Source organism: Mustela nigripes, chromosome 15 (genome assembly GCF_022355385.1).
Source record: "Mustela nigripes isolate SB6536 chromosome 15, MUSNIG.SB6536, whole genome shotgun sequence".
Classification (NCBI taxonomy): domain Eukaryota; kingdom Metazoa; phylum Chordata; class Mammalia; order Carnivora; family Mustelidae; genus Mustela; species Mustela nigripes.
Genome location: NC_081571.1, coordinates 49,636,043 through 49,660,146, shown reverse-complemented (window position 1 = coordinate 49,660,146; position 24,104 = coordinate 49,636,043). Strand labels below are relative to the sequence as shown.

The window sequence follows — 24,104 nt, the reverse complement described above, 5'->3', positions numbered from 1 at the left end:
GAGGTACAGAGTGAATCTTTATGCTCAAGACGGCAAAAGCAATATCAAAAGCCACCTCTAGCTTTTACTGACTTCTACGCTGCCTCTGCCACCTCACTGTGAATACTAACTAGTCATTCCTTGTGAGCTAAGTTTAAGTCTAGAGAAAAGAGTTCACTTTCTTATTCCTATTAAAAAAAAAAAAAAATTCCATTGTTGGCATGGAAGTAATGATTTTTCTGTAAGAAATTTTAGAGCAAGTTTTCTAGTCTTGTTCTTATTGGCTGAAGTCATATTAGGATATCATTTGACTTACTAAATTAATACATATCCAGATGTTCTAAAATGTCCTAAAATGTTATCTGGTGTAGGAGCAGTTTGGTTCCATGACCCATTGAGGGAAGGGCTCTCAAAACACTTTCAGGGAGTCCAAGAAATCAAAATATTTTTCATAATAATACTGAAACCTTATTTACCTTTTAAAAACTTCATTCTCTCATGAGTATACTGGAGCTTGTAAAGGCTACATGTTTTGTGCATTGCAACAAATAAATATAAATATATATGCATACATAAAAATGAATATAGAAGTAATAGGAAAATCCAAATAAATTCTCATAAGCCAGACATTGAAGAATTTTGCAAAAATGTATTTTTTGGGGAAATATTTCTTATTAAAACATGGTATTTATGCTAATATGCAATGAATTTATAGTTATTTTTAGTAAAAAATAAACATTTTTATTCCTGATTTCCTTTTCCGATATAAATATTGATACATGACCAATGTGTGCAAAGAGATCCTGAAACCAATGTGTTTGAAAATCACTGCTATATACAGCTATATATTATAAATAAAAATCCTGATTTTTTAGAATCTGTATTAAGAAACCTTAGTTTATGTACAATACATTTTCTTTAGAATTTTCTTTAAAAATGCTTATAGTCAGTGGTGATAGTGAGGAGGAGATTGAAGTAGTTTCAAATGAGAAACTTGACAGTCTTAGACACCGTGAAGCGATACAGCGGTCTCAGGAAGGTTGATAATGAAGGTGAACAAAAATGTATTTTCAAAGTCCGTTGATTTTTAAATGATTATTTTTTATCTCCAATTTTATCTTTCCTGTTTTTGCAAATAAAACTTCAGTCCTTTCAGATGTCTTGCTAAAATTTTTGTGTGCATTTCACTCATTCAGTTAACATTTGAAGAGAGTAGTGTCTGTGCAAGGCTTTCTAGTCTATGGTGAATTCCAAAGTGAGTATGAAAAAATACTCATGACTTTGATTCTGAACTGTGGAGTAAATGTCAGAGCTGAGATTCAAGTCTGTGGTCCAATCAAGGAGGCCAGATTATATATTTTTCTATCAAATTTTAATTATTTGGAACTGAGAAATGTAGTCCAATAAACACATATTGAATATGTATTATCCACAAAGAAGTCCCATATTTCTAGTGAAAGCAAGATTTTACTTCATTAAGACATTTCTCTTCTCTAAACATTTAAAAATACAAAATGAAGGGAAGTACGACTTTAATGCTAAAACCAGGGGAACCATTTTGCTTTCACCATCTTCATCGATTCATATTGGGGTGTGGCATTTAGTGACATTGAAGATTTTGTGTGTATTGATTAAAGGTTTTCTTTCTCTTTTTGATATGTGATGTTTAAAGTCTACTGTATGGCTTGTGAATCTAAGAATACTTTATGCTTTTTAATCTGAAGAACAGCCATAATGTTTTTTTTTAAATATTAATTTGCACCTCTTTAGATTTCCACAGAGGACATTTCTAAAATTTATGTGTAGCATAAACACTTCTTTTAGTTAATTGTAGAAGTTTAACACTGACTATATTTACAGCCCCGTAGGTATAGTTGAAAATTTACATATTAAACAGAGATGCTCTCTGGCATGGTTTAAGAAAATGATCTGTGTTTCTTAATTACACCTTTAGCATAAATGTGTGAATGTCATTTACTGAAATGTAAAGAGGAAATCTATGATGATGAAGATAATGATGATGATAATATAAAACATATTAATTATATTAAGTTGGCAAATTTGGTGTTTTTTTAGTATATGATTTTTTTAATTTAATGAGGCTATGAGTCGTGGTTTATTTCAATATGATAAAAATTCTAGACTTTACAATTAGTGTCATAGCTGTTTTATATGTTTTAGATGAATGAAAACTATCAATGAATTTTAAAGCTGTATTTCCAAACTACTCTAAGGAAGGATGTAACCATATTTACACATTTCATAGTAATTGATTTTATTCCTAGAGTCAAATACTGATTTAAAGTATACAAAATGAGTATATAATTTGTCTTAATGAAATGAGTTGGTTGTTCATTTACTATGTATAGCAAAATTAAAATTTCCTGTTTTTAAGAGACAGTCTAGCAAAAGCTGGAAAGAAAGAACCTCTTATGATATTTAAAGCATAAGGATAATAATTATCAATATTTTCCAATTAATATTTGTCCTTTCCTTAAGCAGTTTTAAGGATACTTAAAGCATAGCCCAAAATTAGAGTTGACAATTGCAAATACGAACCAACCAACACAGTAATAAAATCAATACTTACATTTCCCTTGAGGCCACTATTTACTGTTTGCTGCACCATTTCCTTAATGGAATGGCAGTTATATTTGCAGAAACCTTGTAACTACCATTTTTATGTTTTAACTAAAAGCAGCTTTCTTGAAGAACTATGATAAAGAAATTCTTGAGCTCCTCTTAAAATTGTCATAACCATTTAATAGTTAATATGAGTGCAGAGAAGGCAACCTTTCTTTTTAAAATCTTTTCCAGATAAATGTTATAGCCTTTTCCATTCATTGCTGTTTTTCTGATAACGGCAATGTGTCTTTGTGTGTTCATGATGATGGACATTGACTTCATATTTAAACATCTCACTATACTTAACCCACTTGCCTAGTTTAAACAGACATATGCAATTACTAGGATACATTTCATTTTGGGGTTGATTTTGACAGTGTACTGAAAAAAAATTTTTTTTTAAATGGAGGAAAGTTAGCACTTTGTTTTATTCCAAATATTAAAATTAATTTTGGGGCACCTGAGTGGCTCAGTGGGTTAAAGCCTCTGACTGGCTCAGGTCATGATCCCAGAGTCCTAGGATTGAGCCCCACATCTGGCTCTCTGCTCGGCAGGGAGCCTGCTTCCTCCTCTCTCTCTCTGCCTGCCTCTCTGCCTACTTGTGATCTCTGTCTGTCAAATAAATAAAAAAAATCTTTAAAAATATAAATAAAATTGGGACGCCTGGGTGGCTCAGTTGGTTGGACGACTGCCTTCGGCTCAGGTCATGATCCCGGAGTCCCGGGATCGAGTCCCGCATCGGGCTCCCAGCTGCATGGGGAGTCTGCTTCTCCCTCTGACCTTCTCCTCGCTCATGCTCTCTCTCACTGTCTCTCTCTCAAATAAATAAATAAAATCTTTAAAAAAATATATATAAATAAAATTAATTTCAAAATATAGTTGCCAAAATGACTTAACTAATCTCCTTCAGTTGATTTTTCTTCTCTTGTTGTTTTGATGGGATAGTAATTTCCTTTCTTTTATTCATTATTTTGTATTTCTCATGAAGTTATCTCAGATTGATCTAGCATTTTAATGTCAATTATTTTAGCATATTTACACTTGTATAGGATTTAATCTAAGTTAAAAGTTAATTTATCTCCTCATTTTCTTTCAGTTTTTTTTCTTAAAGGTAATAGTAGCCTAAGAATCATTCAAGACGGGAAGGTACAGTTTACCTGCCAGAGGAATTTCTGCCCAGCCTAACTTCGCTTTTATATTAGTCACTATCCAAACTAAAGTAGAGAAGTCGTGTGAACAGAATGCATGGCCCTTTGTAGAGAACCTGTTTTGAAACAGGATATTGAAAATAAAGTCCATTGGCCAACTCAGGTCTTTTTACATGATGATGTCAGCAACTATGTCGTGTGATAAAGCTGCAATATTTTCATGACAAAGAAAAATTCATATCCACATCTTTAATAAATGAAGGGGGGGAAAAACCCGTCCTTACTGGATTCATATATTCCCCTCAGAATCTTTGTAGCTTCTCTCAACTGTAAATATTGAGAGTAAGATCAGAATGGAAGTGGTGTTGCATCAAAATTAATCGCTGAAGTTATTACTTACGGTGTCACTTGTATCCCATATTCAGGCTTTGCACACAGAGCTTTGAAGAGCCCTACAGGACCCACCAAACGTAATTGATACAGAATCACTGCCTCCCAACAGCTGTGGTAACAAGGTGCTGCAGCTTTTACTTTAATCTACCTTTCTTTCTGAGAGTTTATTATGTTTTTGAATTTATTCTTTTGTAGATCTGGGAGCTATCTTTTTTATGGAAATTAATCTTTTTAGAAGATTTGTACTCTCTTTTTCAAACACTAATACATTCATTCAAGTATCCTATTATTCAGATCCAGCTGGCTTTTATCTGGTGATATTTACTTCAAAAAGCCAAGTTAAATGGTATCATAGATTAATTCTCAGGGCACAGGAAGGCTTTTTTGGAGAAAAACATGATTTGGTAATTACTTGAAATATCATAATAAAAATCACAGAAAATGTCAAAAATGTATTGTATAATCTGTCATAATAGGAACCTTCAAGAAGTTGTTTCATTAGAAAGGTGGTATTCTGAGTCTCTTGTAAATTTTCATTTCAGTCAAACATGATATAACTCGAAAGTTTGCTTTGGGTTCTAATAAACTGTATTATGAATTTTAGGTTTATATTGTTTGTTCACACAAAGCAGCGAAACTTCAAAAAGGACATTATCCACTGCTATCTCTTACATAAATCAAACTGGAAATAAGACACATTTTACAATTCAATTTAAGATCCCACTGAGACAATAATGTTGCAAGCTGTGCATTTTGCGAAGTAATATAGTAATGTCTAGTTTGCATTTTTGAAAAACCAAATTAATCACACTTTATTGAATACGTTGGAGCAAACCTAAAATTCATCTATTATTAAAAACTTGTGCAACAAACACAAACTATATTTTATACATAAAGGACAAACTCATTTATTCATTAGGATAAAACACTTGGAGTTTGCATTTTGTAACTATGAAAGAAATGACATTTGCTATGGGGGATGTTTTGAATTTTTAAAAGCAGTCTATACATAGTAAGATGCTTGAAAATTTGTTTTAGCATGCTAAATTGAACTAGGTTTCAAATCATTCAGACAAAAATAGAATTTAACTTGAAAAGTTTGGAGTAGGACCACAAAAATCGTCCAGTTAAATGATCTGCTTTATAAAGACATCTCATACGGATAAAAAAATCACGTTGTGCTTTAGTTCATATGTGCACAACTTAATATAATATGATCCCTTTATGATTTTGATAAGAAAAATAAAACTCTCCTCAGGCAAAAAAGGCTTATCATGGCCTATGATTTTATCAGGCTAAAGAAAGTAAGTACTTTTTGTATGCATACATTTGGATATACAATTCCCGTAAGCTATTATACATAGTATTGCAAATCAAGTTTTTGTGGCATCATTTAGACATTATTACCTACATGATATATATTATATATTGTTATTTTTGAGGCATACTAGTAAACCCAAGAATTGCGAACAGTGACAGAAACTGAAGAACAGCAAAAATAGTGGAACTGAAGAACAGCAAAAATAGTGGCTGAGGTGGGAATGTTTATTTTACTGCCGCATATTTTTCAATGTCAGGCTAGTAAACACTGTTTTGCTCTCTGCTGATGTGTATAATATTCTGTATGATAACAGTTATTTGAAGTGCTACAGAACGGTAATATGCACTTTGCACAGAATAGAAATAGCAATATTAAAACACATTTCCAAATTTAATTTTTCAATAAAATAGTAAAGTCAAGCTTGTCTTATTTCAGAAACCTTATTATTAAATCATGAATTATAGGGCAATATTTCCTTTCTGCCTTCTCTAATTGTGTCATTTGGGGAGGGTCTTAAAAAAAGGTCCAAACTCATATCCACTGGTAAGCTGTTGCCTTCTGTTGTATCTCTTTATGTGAAGACTTCCATAGTTTTCCTTTTATTTGGGAAAAATATTTGGTACATATATAAAAGGAACTAGTTTACAAGCTATGGGATTTAGATATAGGGAAGAGTATGCAGTAGGTCCTCACTCAACATAATTGTTTTGTCATGTCTGGCTCTGGAAACCAATTTTGTTCTTCAATCATCATCTACTGATAGAGAACACAAGATTTTTTTTTTTTTCTGTTTTATCCATTTTCCAGTGGCATGAAATATGAGAATCAGGATTCCTGCCCTGGTCACATCAATGTCAATGTGGTGGATGACAGAACTTGTGATGATTATTCCTGATGATGAGTTCCTTCTCCTCCTTCTGACCATCTGATACATTGCTTTAATCATATCTCTCGCCTGCCTAAGATGATGACCAAACTCATCATCCTGACATCTGAGAACTTCCATAATCTGGTCCTAGCCTACCTAATTCTTTCCGACTTCTGATGCTTTCCTAATATGTACTTTTTTCTCCATCAGTGGAGCTACCAGCTGTCAGCCAGACCCACCATTTATGTTTATCTTTGCCTTGTTGAACAGTTCAGGCAATTCTCTCGACTTGGTGTGCTCTGCTGTGCAGTAGAAAGGATTTAGGACCAAGGTTCAGGCAAAAAATGTATTGCAAGTCCAGCTCTTATCCTGCAGAGTTATATGGCCTCACAAGTGTCATTTAATCATTCTGAACCCATATCCTCTGCTGCAAAATGAGAGGACTGTACTTGATGGTGAGGTCTTCTCAGAGAAGTCTTTCTAGTATGCACTCCTGACTCACAAGCTAACATGCATCACATATGTTCAAAAATTCTTGGGGCACCTGGGTGACTCACATGGCTAACTGATCCCAGGTCCTGGGATCGAGGCCCATGTTGGGCTCCCAGTTCAGCAGGGAGTCTGTTTCTCCCTCTCCCTCTGCCTCTCCATCTATGGCCTATGCTCTCTCCATCTCTCTGTCTCTCTCTCAAATGAATAATTAAAATCTTAAAAAAAATTCTTTCAACCTTCTGGAATGATGTCTCATTTAATGTATCATGTCACTTTATTTATTTATTTGCTCATTATTTTCTCTACTCACCTCCCAACTAGAATATAAAGTCCATGAGGATGAAGACTTTATTTCCTTTCTTTACTGCTCTAGTTCCAGTACTTACAACAATGCCTGATACGTAATAGGTGTTGGATATGTGTTAAAAAATGAGTGAATGATTTCTGTGTCTGCTTTGTACTCTAACATTCTATGTATATTTGATTTCATTCAAATATATAAATAAAAATAAAGTATATGTTGTATAGTGGTGTTTTAAATATAATTTTTTGCTCCTTGTCTTGTATACCATAACATTCTTGGCATCTGGTTCTCTTTATATGATTATATATTGATATTTTAAAAATTTATTTGTGTTTTCTCTTCTATTTCTATTTTTTTTTTCTATTCAATATGGCTGCATCAAACTCTTAATAGTGTGCTGATTTCTTCCTGCTTCCTCTTCAAGATTTTCAATATGCAGTATTAACTTGACTTTTGGATAGACAAGAATATGAAATCTTTTTTAAAGCCAGAATTTAAACATGTTAATATTAATCTGAGCAAATTCACATAAGAATGATTTTCAGAGTAAATAGAAATTTGACATATTTTAAAATTAAACCTTTTATTCTTAAACTCTTAATACTTTTGTAGATTTTTAAAATTTAAAATAGCTAATGTATAAAATCCCACATAGTATTACATATATAACCTTTAAACAATAAATGATTTTTGAATTTTTATTGGTATGTCCATTACAGAATTATAATTCTTGGTGAAAATAATTCAAGTACATGATAAAGTATAAATTATACTCAAAAGGTTTCTTTGTGAAAAGCCACTCTTCATAGAAAGCTCACAAATAAAATTTCAAAATTTACCAACGTGGAAAAGCATTTCTATACAGACCATGTAAACTAAACAAAGTTCTTGAGGTATTTAATTTGGTTTGAAAATTGTGTCTTAGCCTACTAACTGAAGTCTTAAGTAGTTATTTAATATAAATTATTTTAATTTAGAGCAACATTTAACAAGGTGTATTTACCCAGGTGTTAGGCCAGGTATATCTAAACGAGAGCATCTGTGTACTGTTGACAATGGTTCTAACATTCCCTGTGTAATAATGTGAAAGAACATGTGTGGTAGAACAGAGAAAAAGAGAAATAGTGCAAATTTTAATGTTGGAGGAGATATTGAAATTATTTAAGACAGATTTTTGATCACAAGGGAAAATAACAGATCATAATAATTTTTTTATTACAGACAGTATTTTCTACAATTAGATAGCTAGTTATGATTAAGTAATTAAGGATCCCTCCCAAGAAGATATTTTCTTTAGTAGGCACAGTTCCCTTTACACTGAAAACATGTGAAATACAATATCCTGAGTATAGATAAAGACAATTTGTATAGTTGTTTTTATAGACTTTAAAAATTCTGTCTCTCCATTTGAGCACTTTAGACAAGACGGTAATTTCATCATTCATTATTTATTTTTTAACATGGTATGCATCTTTTTAATATGGATGTTGGGAAAATTTTATGGAAGAAAAATAATGAATACGATTTATCCAAATACTACCATGTGTGTGTACGTGTTTGTGTGTGTGTTTAAATGAACATAGAACCTATGTTTAGCACTTAATTTTGATACTGAATCATTGTGTGACCTTTGGTTGGTTGTATTCTCCCTTACATTCTTCATTGGTCATACTATGGTTCTAAGAGTTATACCAGATATGTTTTTTAAATAAAAAAATGAATAAGGATGTTTAAATTTTACTTTATATTGAACTAAGGGTGTTGATATAATCAGAAAAATCAGTCCTCCTTTCAAAACACATTTTCTAACCATTTTTCTTATTCTAATTCACATTGTAGAAAGCATATTATATGCATTTATTCTTGGGACAAAAATAAGTGCTTATACTTAATTCCTGAATTGGAGTTAAAATGTAGAAATGAAATTATACACATTAAATGCTAATCTTCTTAAGTATTTTTTTTTATTACTAGCAACTGAAATTTTAGTGGTCATTTTGACCTTGAAAATCACCTGCCATGTCTGCCCATGAAAAACTGACGAAAAGTGCTTTGAATAGTATGTCTTCACTACATATAATAAAAGCTATGGAAAGAAAGATTTGGTTTCATATAAACAGTAGCTTTCAACAGGCCTGCCATCTGCGTGTAATCTACCACTATAATATAATATTATTTCAGTGGCCCTTCAGATGTGCTGAGTTATTTGTGATATGTAGTCTTTTGATTTAAAGCTGCCTCTCTCCATAATGTTCTTAACGGGATTTTGTAATTGCTCGATATTGTAATTATATATCATATTAGAAATTGGACTAATGGCACCTCTTCGAGCTATGCTTAGCTGTGTCTATTTGTGTGTGTGTGTGTGTTGTCTCTGTTTTGTCTGTTTACTTAAATGGGATTGTTAAAAACTTTTTGTTCAATCATAGTATCCTACATTCATTCATTCAGTATTCATTGAGGACTCAAGATCTGTCAGGTGTTCATGTTGATTTTCTTATTAAAAAGAATGTTAAAGCTTCGAAGTAAGTGGAGATGCTTGAACGTTATAAACAGACATTGATACTCTTCTGTGCTAAGAACTTATTGTAGCAGTCATATATCAGTATTTGCTTAATCCTGCTCAACGTCTCAGACTTCTTTTTCTTCTCCTTGTTTTGTTTTGAAGTCATTCAGCTGCCTTATTTGGGACTTATTCTGTGGATTACAGTAGAAATACATTTTTAGTAGAAATGTCTTTATGCTTTCTATACCATCTTGAAGCATCATGGCTTAATCTCCCAGCTATGAATCAAAGACATCAAAATCTACCTCATTGGGTATCTGCTTTGTTTCCCAAATTTCAATTCCATATTTCTAATTGCTTGTTGTCAATCTCTATTGGACTGTTCCTGAAATATCTCATATACAGTATGTCCAAAATCGAACTCATTTTTATTTATTGTCAAGTCAGATATTCCTCATTTGTCAATTCAAAGTTTGGATTACATGTTCAGAATTCCAGAATCTAAATCCTGGGGTAGATGAAGCCAACCTTTATAACAGTAATGTGGATCTACCTCTGAGTTTCATAAGATTCATTGGGTAGTACATATAAAAACTTACCTCATTGCCTGGCACATTAAGAGTCAATGATACATGGGGCGCCTGGGTGGCTCAGTGGGTTAAGCCTCTGCCTTTAGCTCAGGTCATGATCTCAGGGTCCTGAGATCGAGCCCCGCATCGGGCTCTCTGCTCGGCAGGGAGCCTGCTTCCTCCTCTCTCTCTGCCTGCCTCTCTGCCTACTTGTGATCTATCTCTCTCTGTCAAATAAATAAATAAAATCTTAAAAAAAAAAAAAAAGAGTTGATGATACATGTTAGGTATCATCACCATCAACCTTGTTAATGTAATCACCATACAGCCCATTGTTAGTCTAGATATTCAAGTCATCTTTCACATTTTACCCTCTTCATCCCCTTTTGTACCCAAATAGTTAACAACTTCTATCAAGTTTATTTCTAAAATGTCAAACATACTTCCTCTTCTTCATCTTCTCTTTTTTATTTCAAAGGATAAAATTAGGTACATATTTGCTTTATTTGTGTATCTCTCTCCCACACTGTAAGTTGCTCAAGAGCAAAGGCTATATAGCTCAGCATTTTTAAAAGCCACACTGAAGTTTACCTCATATAAATTTAAGAATTGGTCTGAGAATTGCACCTCTAACCTCAAGAACTGAGTGAAAATTAGTCCTACTTCATTAAAAGCTGGGGATACAATGATGAACAAAAGAAACATAGGGCCAACCGTGTGGTGCTTAGATTGAGAGGTGAAATGTTGGGTCTTTCTTTAATAACAATGGGAAACAACTGAAGTCCCCCAAGCAGAAGAGTGACAGTATAAGATTTGTACTTAAAGTAATGATGATCCTTGAATCTGATTACAGGGCCAGATATTGAAGTAGAGATAAATTACACAGATGAAATCAACAAGACACAAAATGGATATTTGTGGCACATAGTGAGAGAGGAGGAGATAAAGATGATCCCAGGGTTTTTGGGGTGATGTCATTCTTTAAGGCCAACCAGGTTTGGACAAAGATAATTTAAGATGTACATCCATACAAATGAGAAATACTGAGATAATTCCCATGAGTATGCCATCCTACCTATGAGGGTTTTATGCTTTTTGGAAAATTTAATAGCCGTTTTGGCTCAAGTGAGAAAAAGGTTTTTTGATTTCAACATAAATAGTTTAAGCCTGAAAAACATGGCATTAAAACAATGGAAATTAAAACTGATGTCAGCTGACCATGAGCAACACTTACCCATGAACATAAACTTGTTAATATTATATACCATGACATTGATTACTCTACTAACAGTATATAAAGTATATTAACTTGAAATTTTATTTGATGTAATTGTAAATCTATAGGGAAATTACAGTATCCTTAGAGAGGAGAATTTCTAGTTCATTTGTTTGCCTAATGGAAAAATAATTTGATGAGTTAAAGTGGGAAAAGGTAGAAATTCATTGACATTGGCAATGAGAAAGGTTAAAAGATGCAGTTAAATTAACATGGGTACATTATACCCAACTGCTTTATTTTGAAGAATTTCATGACTATGTTTTAGATTGGAAAACTTACACATGTTTTTAGTATTGTATTTCCACACTGTCCGTAATAGCATTATACTTTCGCTGTGCAAATTAACAATCTGTTCCAACATGATCATTTCCACTGAATAAAAACATTTGGCTCTTGCTTCCAATCATCTTATAGTCCATATTAGCAAAACATCAAAATATTTAGTCTATACAAATTAATCTGGCTACTATTTATTTCCTTGTATTGAGTCCCGTGTAACTGTTTACTCTGAGTCTGCTTTTGTTTTGTTTTGTTTTGGGGATCCATTTTACCTGGTTAACACTTAGAACATGGTGCTAATGAGTCCAGAGAAAACAAAAGCATCAAAAAGCAAAGTGTTTTCTGATATAATTATCTGTCTTCTCCACGTAAAGTATTTAACCTTTTATCTTTATAGTAATGGCCTTCCTTCTTTTATTTTAAGTTGTATCAAAACTTTCTGGAATTTGGTAGGAAATAAGGGAAACTATATAAAGTATTTCATTCTGTATCTAGCAATTCGTTCTAATAATTTTTATGAGTTTGAAATCAAGACTTTTCAAACCTAAGCTATTATCTGTCATAAGTTACCTAATGCTGTTCTGGGTTTCCATGATTCCTCAAGGATTCTCAGGATAATTGTTTTTTATATGTCTCCCTGTTCTTTAAATACCCTTTTTTGTATTCCATTTGGTCTTAGTGACTTGAACTCCAGCTCTGATTTTGCAATTTGGTCCTCAGTCTTTCTAGTACAATAATCGTTAACTGTGGTGAAGGACATTCAACTAATAAAAAAAAAAAAAAAAAAAAAGAAAGAAAGAAATAAGCAGTCCTGATTTCCAGTATTTTGTATGTCATTTTGTGTAGCCTATTAACTTATGCCACTCTCAGCAACATGCAGAATATATAAGGAAATAGAAATATCTCAACTTTGTGAAGAAATCTAGCTATTAGCCTTGTTCTGATGAGTCCATGGACTTTAATGACACTGGTGTGATAGTCTCACCATTAAATATATCAAATTAAATGTATCAGATTAGCTCTGCATTCAAAAGAATACATCACAGTTAAAAATAGAAGCTTTTTCGTATGGCAAGTTTTAAATTCCTAATTAACAAATACCACTCAGGTAACAAAGAGTAAGGTTTAGTTAATGATAGAGAGCTAAAGAAAATAGGTCTATTTCTAGGAGAGTAACATGTTTACTAAATGACTCATTTATTGGTAGTAGAATAGTTAAAATTCATCAAAATACTATTCTTTCTAAGAAAAAAAAAGTAAGTTCATGTTAGAACATCAGCTAAGCAGGATTGGTTGCATGATAGCCAACCGGTTTGTTTTTTGCCAGCAATTCCAAATCAAACATGAGATGTGTACATATACAAATTTTGGTCTCTGGAAATGACCTTCTCTTTGGGCATTAAAACCTAGGCATTCATGGTATTTTTGTTTTTGCTAAACCACAATACCTAAACTGGAATATTTTATTTTGGTTTGTTTTATTTTTAAAATTGTGCCTATAATTAATTGTACTTGGAAAAGATGACTTCTTCTTCATTTTAAAATAATTTGATGAATTTGAACCAAAACACCAAAAGATTTCAGTGCTTTTTAAGCTAATGTAGATCAAATGAGCTCAGACATTATCCAGAAAAAGGTTTAAAGATTGCATTACAGTAACTCATGAGAAGACTGTTTCTCCTGTTTATGCAAAGCGCTAGGAGTAGAGCTGACAATTTGTATCTCATTTTTCACCAGGGTGAAGTTAACCCTCTGACAGATAATAACTTGTTTATTCTCACTTACCTTTGGAATAACAACTGAACATCTATAGTGTCTGTGACTAGTATTTACTCTTACTGAATAGTCTTGTCTCCATTGTTAAGATGGCGTTGACATCCTTCTAAGTGGTCTCCAATGGTATGGAGTAAATGCCTGCTCTTGCCATCATTTTCATTGTAAACAAATCTTGACAATGTCAGGTTCCCGTCACAGTCTATCAGCGTCACTCACTAAGCAGTGGTGTGACCGTTAGTCTCTCTGAGATTTGCCTCCTTTATCAGGGTCAGCCTGTGGGAAAATCTGAATGAATAGTTACACGTTATCTAGATATAAAGGACAATAACATTTACGTGTACTTTTACTATTATAATGCATGATAGTTTAAAGGTGTTTGTTTTCTTACAGATAACTTTAATTTTGTGTTTGGTTATTTTTCATGTACTCTATCCAAAATTCGTTAAAAATACTATGGGCTTCCCTTTTGGAATCTGTTTCTCATTAGCTATATGCAAGATAAAATAATAAATATGATTATCTGGGCTAGGCTACTTGGTGCCACTCTATACATACCTAAAGTTTGTGTATTTTTTTTTTTAAAGAGAAACAGTGCTTCCCCAAAACATTTTGCATTTCCTTTTCTACTTAAAAATTTGTGTTCCAAAAAACAAAGTGATCTTGTCTTCTTTGCTAATGATTATCTCCACATTTAATATGGTAATCTTTTTTTTGAACATCTGTCTTAATCGATAATTTAATGTTTCAGTTGATTTGCAAAATAGCATTCCAAATGCTAAACATCCACATTTCTTTCTCTTTATTTCAGTTTCATTTGCAAGAATCTATTACTAAAATTTCATTTATAATACAGCCATATTTGTCATTGGGTCTACTGAATATACCATGTAACAAGATACAGAATAGAATTTTTCCTGTGGTTTCATGCAAGAACAAAAGGTATCAGGCATTCCTCATCATAAGGAAAGTAACAAGCAACTACTACTTATTAATGGTCCTCTGAACCAGCCTATTCTATCACTCCAGACCCTACAAATCTCCTCCTCCTGCATTATCAGAGGGTACAACCATAGGTAGAGGGGACTTATGGAAATCCTTGTAGTGAAGAGACGGCATCTGATGGGGAGGGAAGCTCACTGATAGTGTTTCTTAAATCTTTGTGTGGGTATTAATTAGAATTTGAAAATATCTTTCCTGAATTATCTGGTATCTTTCAAATTAGTTGCTCTATCTATTCATTTGGGACCTTCTTTTTCATGGTGTTGCTTTTCCTCAAATTTTGTTCATCTTGTTTTCTCTTTTGCTATGGATTTTTGCCCAGTGACTGTTGATTATCTGTCATATACAGAATGAAGACCTAGACTAATTAATAAAGGTAACCAGTGCAAAAAAAAAAAAAAAAGGTGCATTTCTGTTTTGATGTGAACTGCTGCTCTGTTTTCTGTATGTATCTGAGCATGGGGATAAAGAATTGAGAAGTGGTAGGGTAGAGAGAATGGACATAATTGGAACAAGAGGACCCACACCAAGAGAAGGACCTTAGATTCAAAGGCAATGGCAGTTCCAGGAGCTTAGAAGAAGAGGAAGCTGAGGGAGATTTTCAGATGTTCCTCTGGAAGGGCCCCTTTAAAGGATCAGACATGGCTTAGGAGATTCTTAGCATTTAGGTACCTGCCATGTGGAAGATGTAAATGGTGGATAGGCAGAGTTATAGTAGAGTGTAGGGAGGACTTGAGTAGAAACTGGTAAGGTAGGAGGCCTTTATTCTACTATTCAGGAGAAAGAAATGAGGAGGATGGATAAAAAACTAGCCAAGCCCATGTCTTCCACGATCTAGGCTCTAGGGCTGGCCAATGTTGATGGGGAAGGGGAAAGAGAGATGAGTGTTAACTGGAATGAATTTTTTTGTTTGTTTTTGTGAGGTTTTTATTGTTGTGGTTGTTGTTTTTGTGGGAGAGAACATGTGTGCCCACAGGGGATGAGCAGAGGGTGAGGGAGAGAGAGAATCTCAAGCAGACTCCACACTGAACATGGGTCCCAATCTCATGATCCTGAGATTATGACCTGAGCAAAAATCAAGTCAGTTGTTGAATCAACTGAGCCACCCAGACACCCCCAGAATGAATTTTTCGATTCTAGGACGCTATTAAGGGGCTGAAAAGGGAGCCTTGACAAAACATGTTTGAAGGCACTAATTAGAGGAAAACCAAAGCCATTTTATATTTGTAACCTATCAGTTCTGACTGTCCCATAATCTGATTACCTTTAGAGTAGAGATAGCTTTCAAAATTTAAGGGTTTCTCCTCTAAGCAGTATATTTCTGAATTCAAAACTTGGTCCATCACAAAATGTGTATCCCAAAAGATGTTAAAATATAAAATAGGCGCAAGCCAAGATAAGTCATCTGAGCTCATAGACAGACTGAGACAGTGCATCAAGCCATCCGCTTTTTTTCAGAATCTGAACTATTTTGAAATGTTGAGGTGGAGAGAGTAGAAGGTGGGAGAGAATCTCCCATACCTGGTCTTTACAGATTCACATTTCAGCTACACTGAATCCAAAGATCACCTTGCTTATCCCTGAAGAACATACATCTTTTTACACAAAGGAAAACTAAACACACACAGTCACTTTTTTGTAAATAGGTTCCATATGTTTGTATACATTTTTGTTGATATATTCTTAATATCTATATAATTAGGCAGGGGAATGGAATTGTTTCAGGTTATATAAAATGCATAATTAACAACTTTTAGCTAGAGACAGAATTAGTAATCAGGCGTTAATTTCAATTTTCTTTCATTTATGTACCTACTTACCTCTGGCTATTGTAAGACTGTACATCCAGTCAAAGGATGGATGACTGTACATCCATCTGTACATTGTAAGACTGTACATCCACCAAAATCATGCTCTAGCTTTCATGGCTGGCCTTGATTGTGCTTGTGGTTACACTCTTAACATCAGCATATAGCAGCTGCCTGTTGTGTTCTACCCTCAGCTGAACCTATGTAAGCAGATGTCTATCCTGAGACTGTTTCTGCTCTTCTCCACAATCTGTGTGTATGACCAGGTATGGGAGATCCTCTCTTCCTGCCACTCCCTATCCCCAACATAAAAGTATGATTACAGATCCCAAGTAATCAACAGCTGGATACATTCTCTGAGTCTTTTCATAAACTCATGACCAGTTTCCTTGGCTTAAACCATTTTATATTTTTATTTTATGAGTTTTTGCATACATGCCTTAACAACCTATTACAGTATGTGTTCTTTGAGGATACAAGGGCTATATCAAGTTCATCTTGTTCTTCCATTGTAAAGTCAAGAAACACTGTGATTCTATAGAATGGGGAAGGAGAAATTCATCAGTTCTTTTCTGTTTCTCTCTAACTCTCCTTAGCAAATATAAGAATATAAGAATTTTTCTTACATCTTTAATCTTCTGTCTCTTGCAAGATTTCATGTAGGCATGGTAGTACACTTTACTTTTAAAGGTATATATGTGTATATGTGTGTATATATATTTGTATGTAGGCATAGTGTGTGTGTGTGTGTGTGTGTGTGTGTGTGTAGGCTTATATCAATCCCACTGAATATATTGACTTAAACCAAAGCACCTGAAATTATACATTTAATAACTATGGGTAAGTCTTGTTCTGAAATGGCCTATTTTCAATTCTTATTTATTCATGCTAATAGAAGAAAAAGATGTTATAAATAATGCAAAAATCACTTACAGCTGACTTAGTTATATATTGTATATTTTTCATCAGACTTAGTTTCTTAATTGTTTGCTCTATTTATTACCCAAATGAGCTAACATCATGAGTATTTAACAAATGATGATTGGCGGAGATAGCTAGGAGCATTTTATGTAGTGGGAAAATCCAATCTAGTGTTATAAACTTGCTATGGAAAACTCACATATGGATGATTGATATTTACCTTACACAAGGGACTAATATTCTGTGATGCAAAAGAGATGTGAAAATAGATGGTATTTTGTCTATAATCTGTTTCTGAATGATTCAGTCAGAATTTTGGCTTAATATTTTATATAGTGTGAAAAACAGAGTTACAGTGCTTCTCTACTATGACAGTAAAATTGAAATGTATTTGGAAAAATCACTTCTTCCAACTTATTAACTGGCAATCAGAATTCAAATAAAAGAAGAAATTGGTTCAAGTGAACAAAAGCAAAAGTAGGTAATAGATATAAACAGAGCTCAAACTGAATCTAAAATAATTAATGTGAATATTTTTCTACACTCCATATATTAATTGCCCATATAAGCAACATACTATGAAAATATAAAGCTTGCTTTTGTTGGGTATCGTAAATGAAATACATAGAGAAGACTATCCATTAAGTACAAATTCCCAATTCAGTTTCCATATTCAAATAGCATTGACTCCAAAGTATTATTTCTATATTAACTGTCAGTGATTATGCCTCAATTTTTGTTTTAACTGATACAATGAAAAGTAAACATGTAAAGAAAAAATTTGACCATTTATTGATAAAGGTGTTATAGAGTGGAGATTTTAAAAATGTTTTATCCCTGAATGTTTATGTGATACCATACCCTTGAAAAATTCATACTTCTAGTTTTTACATATTTGACTAGGACCTTGGCATAAGTGTCAAAAAAGGCATAAGTAGAAAAATAAAGTACATCAATTTGAGAATATGAAAGTGAACTTTTGTATCACAGTGTAGGAACAAGCTGGAGAAATTTCTTTTATGAGTCATTTCTGGATGAAGCTATAAACTTTTTTTTAGCCAAAAGCTGTCATGGTTTCTTGTAAAATAATAAAGATAATAAAGATATCCATTTTAATTGATTCTTTTCATTGTTTAATAAAATTGCTTTGTTTGATTGCTGAAGAATTTGAATTGAGTTTTCATTACCCACTTCTGAACAATTTACTCTAAGATCCAGACAGTATTGAGCTAATGAGTTTGAATTTATATTGAACCTTAACTGTCTTCATGAAGTAAATGGAAAAAAATCATGGCAGTAACTAAGTATTCTTCATTAAAAACTATGTCGTAGAGATTTTACAATGAGGTTTTTAATAGAGCTAAAGCATTTAAATTGGAGTTTTACCAACTTTGCTGTTTCTAAGCACATTACAAGAAATATGATTTCCTTTTTTAAGAAATGAAAACTCATAAACTGATGGGACATTACAGAAATTTTGTTTCAAGTGGGTAGTTTGTATATTCAACAGATTCAGTTAAACAATAAGTTAATTTAATTTGGGGACATATCTAAATTCAAATTATTCATAAACACCTTCTAAAATATATTCTATTAGGGTGTTTCAGAATCTACTGAAATCTAAGACATGGCCATCATTATTAAGATGCCAGCCCACAAATGTACTGTTTTGACTTTGACACTATATCGCCATAATAATCAACTTTTGTTTCAAAAGGTGATACATTTATTGGTACACACACATTTCATTTATAAACCTTTGTAAAATTATCTCTTAGGTTCTTTGTACTGTGTCTAAACTATGTGGGGGGCATTTAATGATTCCATGTTTAGGATTTGTGATGGAATTCCATGAGGAACTTTAATTCTGAATGGTGGCTAGAACATCACTTAATATAAGGATAAGTCTACAACTACCAGGGGTCTTCTGTTCCACAAAGTAATTAATTCTCTAGGTATATAACAGAACCTATTGTAACTTAATTTGGTTAGTCAAACTAGATTAGACTCCAAAAATAGGCTAAATATTGTAGATTTTTTTTTTTTAATTGAGGACCTATGTAAGATAAAAGCAAAAAAGAAAATATGGTTTGGGGGAAATTTACTTACTTGAGATTCTATCCCCAGAAGTTGCTTGGCCAATCTCCAAATGGGGTATACTTTTTAAAACCTCATTTCAAAATAAGAAAGTAAGTAAGTAAGTAAATAAATAAATAAATAAAACCTCATTTCAAATTAATCATTAGAAAACTTGGAATAATATTGTATCCGAATTGTATATATCCATTCCCCACAAGCAGCAGTGATGTTTCCGGGGATAAGGAAACACCTTACTCTTGCCTACCCCAGGGTTCTCATTCTTCTCTTACCCCGCTCTGCATGCCTGGACCTCACAGCCTTGCACTTAGTCCTCCTCTTCACCCCCTTCAGCAGAATCACCTTCTGCCAAATTGTATAATGGCATGTCTTAGCACTAAAAGTAGTTGCACATAAAAAGGAATCTAATTATTGGATAGTAAAATATAGGACAGAATAAAGAAATAATTAATTGTGATAAGCTAAAAAAAAACCCTCATATTTTAAACAAGAATTAGACTGATCAGAAGAATAATACAAGAAATTGACCATTTGTATGAAACACATGAAGCGTGGTGACAGGATAAAACATGGCACCGAACTAGTTAGCCTTAAAATTAATTCCCTTGAGTGGTGAGTGGATATTGTTGTCTAAAAGGGGACAAATATTTTTCCTTTGGCAATCATTATTAGAACATTTTTTTAATGCTTAACTTTTCAATGATTTATGTTATTTGCCATTTTAATAAATGAGATATACCATGTTTCATAGTTTTCATAGTTTTATTTGACCAGAGCAGTGATGATATATGTGTATTTTTTATAGGACTGGAACTTCCTTTCATGATGATGCCCCATCCTCTAATTCCTGTCAGCCTACCTCCAGCATCTGTCACCATGGCAATGAGCCAGATGAACCATCTCAGCACCATTGCAAATATGGCAGCAGCGGCCCAAGTTCAGAGTCCCCCATCCAGGGTTGAGACATCTGTTATTAAGGTAACTGTTTTCTTACATGATTGTTTTCGCCTGTACCAAGCATCATCTTAAACCACCATCTCTTAATCTGTGATTTTATTACATAATTCTAACTTTAAAACAGCTAGGTGATAGGAAATAAATTATGAGAAAAATCACTTATAGTAATTAGAACCAGGAAGAAACAGAGGTATAATACTAAACCATATTAGGTTAGGCTGCCCTTACATTCGGTGTTGTATCTATTAAGAGACAGAAAAACATAGGAAATTAATTGATATATTTCAAATAATGTGTGTGTTTAAATGGTTGTATGTAGGAGGGCATGTCTGTGTATACACATATGGTGTTATGAGCCTTAAGGTGTAGAAAGTATTTGATTTGTTTTTAGAAGACAAGAAGTGTTAAATTATGGTTTTGCCACTCAATAGCTGTGTTGTCTTGGACATGCGACTCAATCTTTCTAATTCTATTCTACATATAAAATATAGATAATATGATGCAGGTGAAAAAACTAAACAAAATGATAAAATTCATTGTTTTTTATAAATTCAAAAATACACTCTATGTGGAAGATAAGATTGTTGTTATACAAAAATCACTTGTGTGTATATATACACAATTTTTTTCTCTTCCTCCCCTTGTGTAGGGAGGTATGTGTATACCTCTATATGTGTATGGGTATACTCTTCACTTATTTTATAATGTGCATTTATATCAAATTACTTTAAGTGCACTGTCAGAATAGATAATTAATTTTTAAACTAAGAGATACCTCATGCTCATCCTCATCTGACATAATCATTACCTTCTTTTCCTGAGTTTAAGGGAGCCTCTGGAGCATGTCTTCCATAAAAGGTCCTGTTAACAATTCTTATTCATTGCTGGTAAAAATGCAAAATGATATAGCCATTTTGGGAGACAGTTTTGTGGTTTCTTGCAAAACTAAACATACTCTAACCATATGATTGTATATTTTGCCACCTCCTTGGTATTTACCCAAAGAAGTAGAAAATTTATGTCTACACAAAAACTTGCACATAGGTATTTATAGCAGCTTTTTAAAAAATAATTGCCCCAAATTGGAAACCACTAAGATGTCTTTCAATAGGTGAAAGGATAAAAAAAGTGGTACCTCGTGACGTTGTTAAATTAACATTTGTTAAATGGACCATAGGGTGCTTGATGGTGAATCATGGTCCAATAACAGACTAAAAGAAAAACTGAAGTAGAGAACTTTATTACTCATGAGTCCTAGAGGAAGTACCCAGAGGTGTACCTCAAGGGATCACATGATGAGGTCAAGGCAGAGTTCAAAAAGAACAAGGCAGGAGCTGGGACAGATGCCTGTTATTAAGGTCCATGGGTAGAATACTTTGAGGTTCCTTGGCTAGGCCTAGCTTGGTTCATTAAAACCAGAAGAACTGCATTTTGGTAAACCCCACAGGGGTCCTATGTAAGTGGAGACTGCTAATCTCACATGCTGTTGGAGATCCTATCAGGGACTTACATTTGTCTGTGACTCTGTGGCTGCTTTCTGGGACATGTATGTGTTTGCAAGTCCCTCCTGGAGAGTTGGCCAAACAAAATAGATACTTAGGCAGCAATACCATAGAGTAGCTTAGTTAAACTCTTGATGCCATGTAATGGAATTATTATTCAGAACTGGAAGGAAATGAGCTATCAAGCTGTGAAAAGACATGAAGAAAACTTAAATGTATACTGGTAAGTTAAAGAAGCCAGACCAAAAAGATTACACACTAGGATTCCAAGTGTATGACACTCCAGAAAAGGCAAAACTATGGAGATACTAAAAAGATCAGTGGTTCCAGGACATGATAGGGATGAATAGGGAGAGAATAAAGAATTTTTAGGACAATTATAATGCTCTGTATATACTAAATGATGGGTAATGTCATTATACGTTAAAAAGAAAAAAGACCTTGCGACTACTTACATAAAACATTGAATAATATGCTAATAGCAGTTTTTCTTACAATAATGGCTCTATAAACAAAGATGTATACTAGTCCCTCATATCATTTTCTGAAGTATCCATATCAGGAAAATTATAGATAGACAAATAGATTATAATATTTAATTATATTATTTCTATATTATGATATATAGATATTACATTATTTTCTATAAATATATATATATTACAGAAGACCCAGATCAACTTAAAAATCTTTAGCTGAGAAAATGCAAGTGAACACTACATAAAAAGAAAAAAAAGAAAAAGAAAAGGTACTAAGTATTATAGAATGTGATTATTCTAATTTTTGAAAATTTAGTAATGATTACTATAGAGAATCACTCTCATAATATTAATTATATAATGTTCACTCTTGAAACTGGGAATTTTTATAATTTCTCATTTAGACAAGATTTAGATTCATAGTTAAAGGAAAAATATGACAGAAGAGCATAATTTAGCAGTTTAAAATCCTTTTTTTTAAGGATTTATTTATTTATTTATTTATTTGATAGATAGAGATCACAAGTAGGCAGAAAGACAGGCAGAGAGGGGGTGGGGGAAGCAGACCCCCAGCTGAGCAGAGAGCCGGATACGGAGCTTGATGCCAGGACCCTGGGATCATGACCTGAGCCAAAGGCAGAGGCTTTAACTCACTGAGCCATCCAGGTGCCCCAGCAGTTTAAAATCTTAATGGGTGACTTTGTTATAAACTCTTATCTAGGTAATTTGGACATCAGCTAGTAGCACATGGATCCAAAAGACTCCAATTACATTAGAAGCTTGGTTTGTTTTATATTTTCAATACAGATGTATTTTTATTTATTTATTTTTTAATGATTTATTTATTTATTTGACAGACAGAGATCACAAGTAGGCAGAGAGGCAGACAGAGAGAGAGGAGGAGGAAGCAGGCTCCCTGCTGAGCAGAGAGCCTGATGCAGGGCTCGATCCCAGGACCCTGAGATCATGACCAGAGCCAAAGGCAGAGGCTTTAACCCACTGAGCCACCCAGGCACCCCCAGATATATTTTTTAAATAGTTTGTGTTTTATCAGATGTTGATTAGAATACTTAAGGGAAACTTCCTTTAATAAATCCTTTATTGTCAGAGTTTAGGTAAGTAAGAGGAAGGAATTGGGTTTCCTCTGAAAGGCATCTATAGAAAACAGTCTAGATTACTGAAAAGTCGGCAACATTCCTGTAGTTTCTTAAATTAAGGTTGGCAGTGGAAAGGAGGGAGATAGGGAAAAAGGAAGGAAATATGCAAAAAGGTAGTAAGAAAGGGATGGAGCTCTGTGTCTTGAAATGTGTGCCAACACCTCCCACATTATAGTGATATCCCATTTCCTAGTCTCTTGGGGCAAATATTTTCAGAAACTTGGCTATGGATAGATTAAAGGAAATTATGGACTTTTGAATGCACTGGTGGTATAAATGGTCATAGTAGTTAAATAAGAAACAATGGCTCCAATTAAGAATGATTAGAGAAAATAAAAACTGATAGTTTTTAATTTATTTTTTATCATTAGTAAATCAGAGCTGGTAGCTTTAATTGCCAAAGTCAAAGTGAAGATCCGTTGGTCATTGTGAAGTTTTGAAGGGCCTATCTGTCCCTTTCCTCTGAGCCTGGCCAACTATATACTTTCAAATTTGATGCTGACAGGTAAGGATCATAGAGAACAAACAGTTTCAAGAAAAGCATGAGACAATTCTAGTAATTTTTGTAAAAAAAAATATCCAGACTGGTAAAAAATTGAGAGAATGGCCTCAGAGAATAAGGGTGAGAATAGGTTCTTTACAGAA

At 33.3% G+C, this 24,104-nt stretch overlaps 1 protein-coding gene across 1 annotated transcript in view; it reads left to right on the top strand.

The window, feature by feature from the left end:
* DACH1 (dachshund family transcription factor 1) overlaps positions 1 to 24,104 on the top strand; it is a 426,163-nt gene that overhangs the window by 276,120 nt on the left and 125,939 nt on the right. The window contains exon 4 of the mRNA XM_059378140.1: positions 20,170 to 20,342. Coding sequence (XP_059234123.1) covers positions 20,170 to 20,342 — 173 coding nt within the window. The remainder of the gene's footprint in view (positions 1 to 20,169; positions 20,343 to 24,104) is intronic.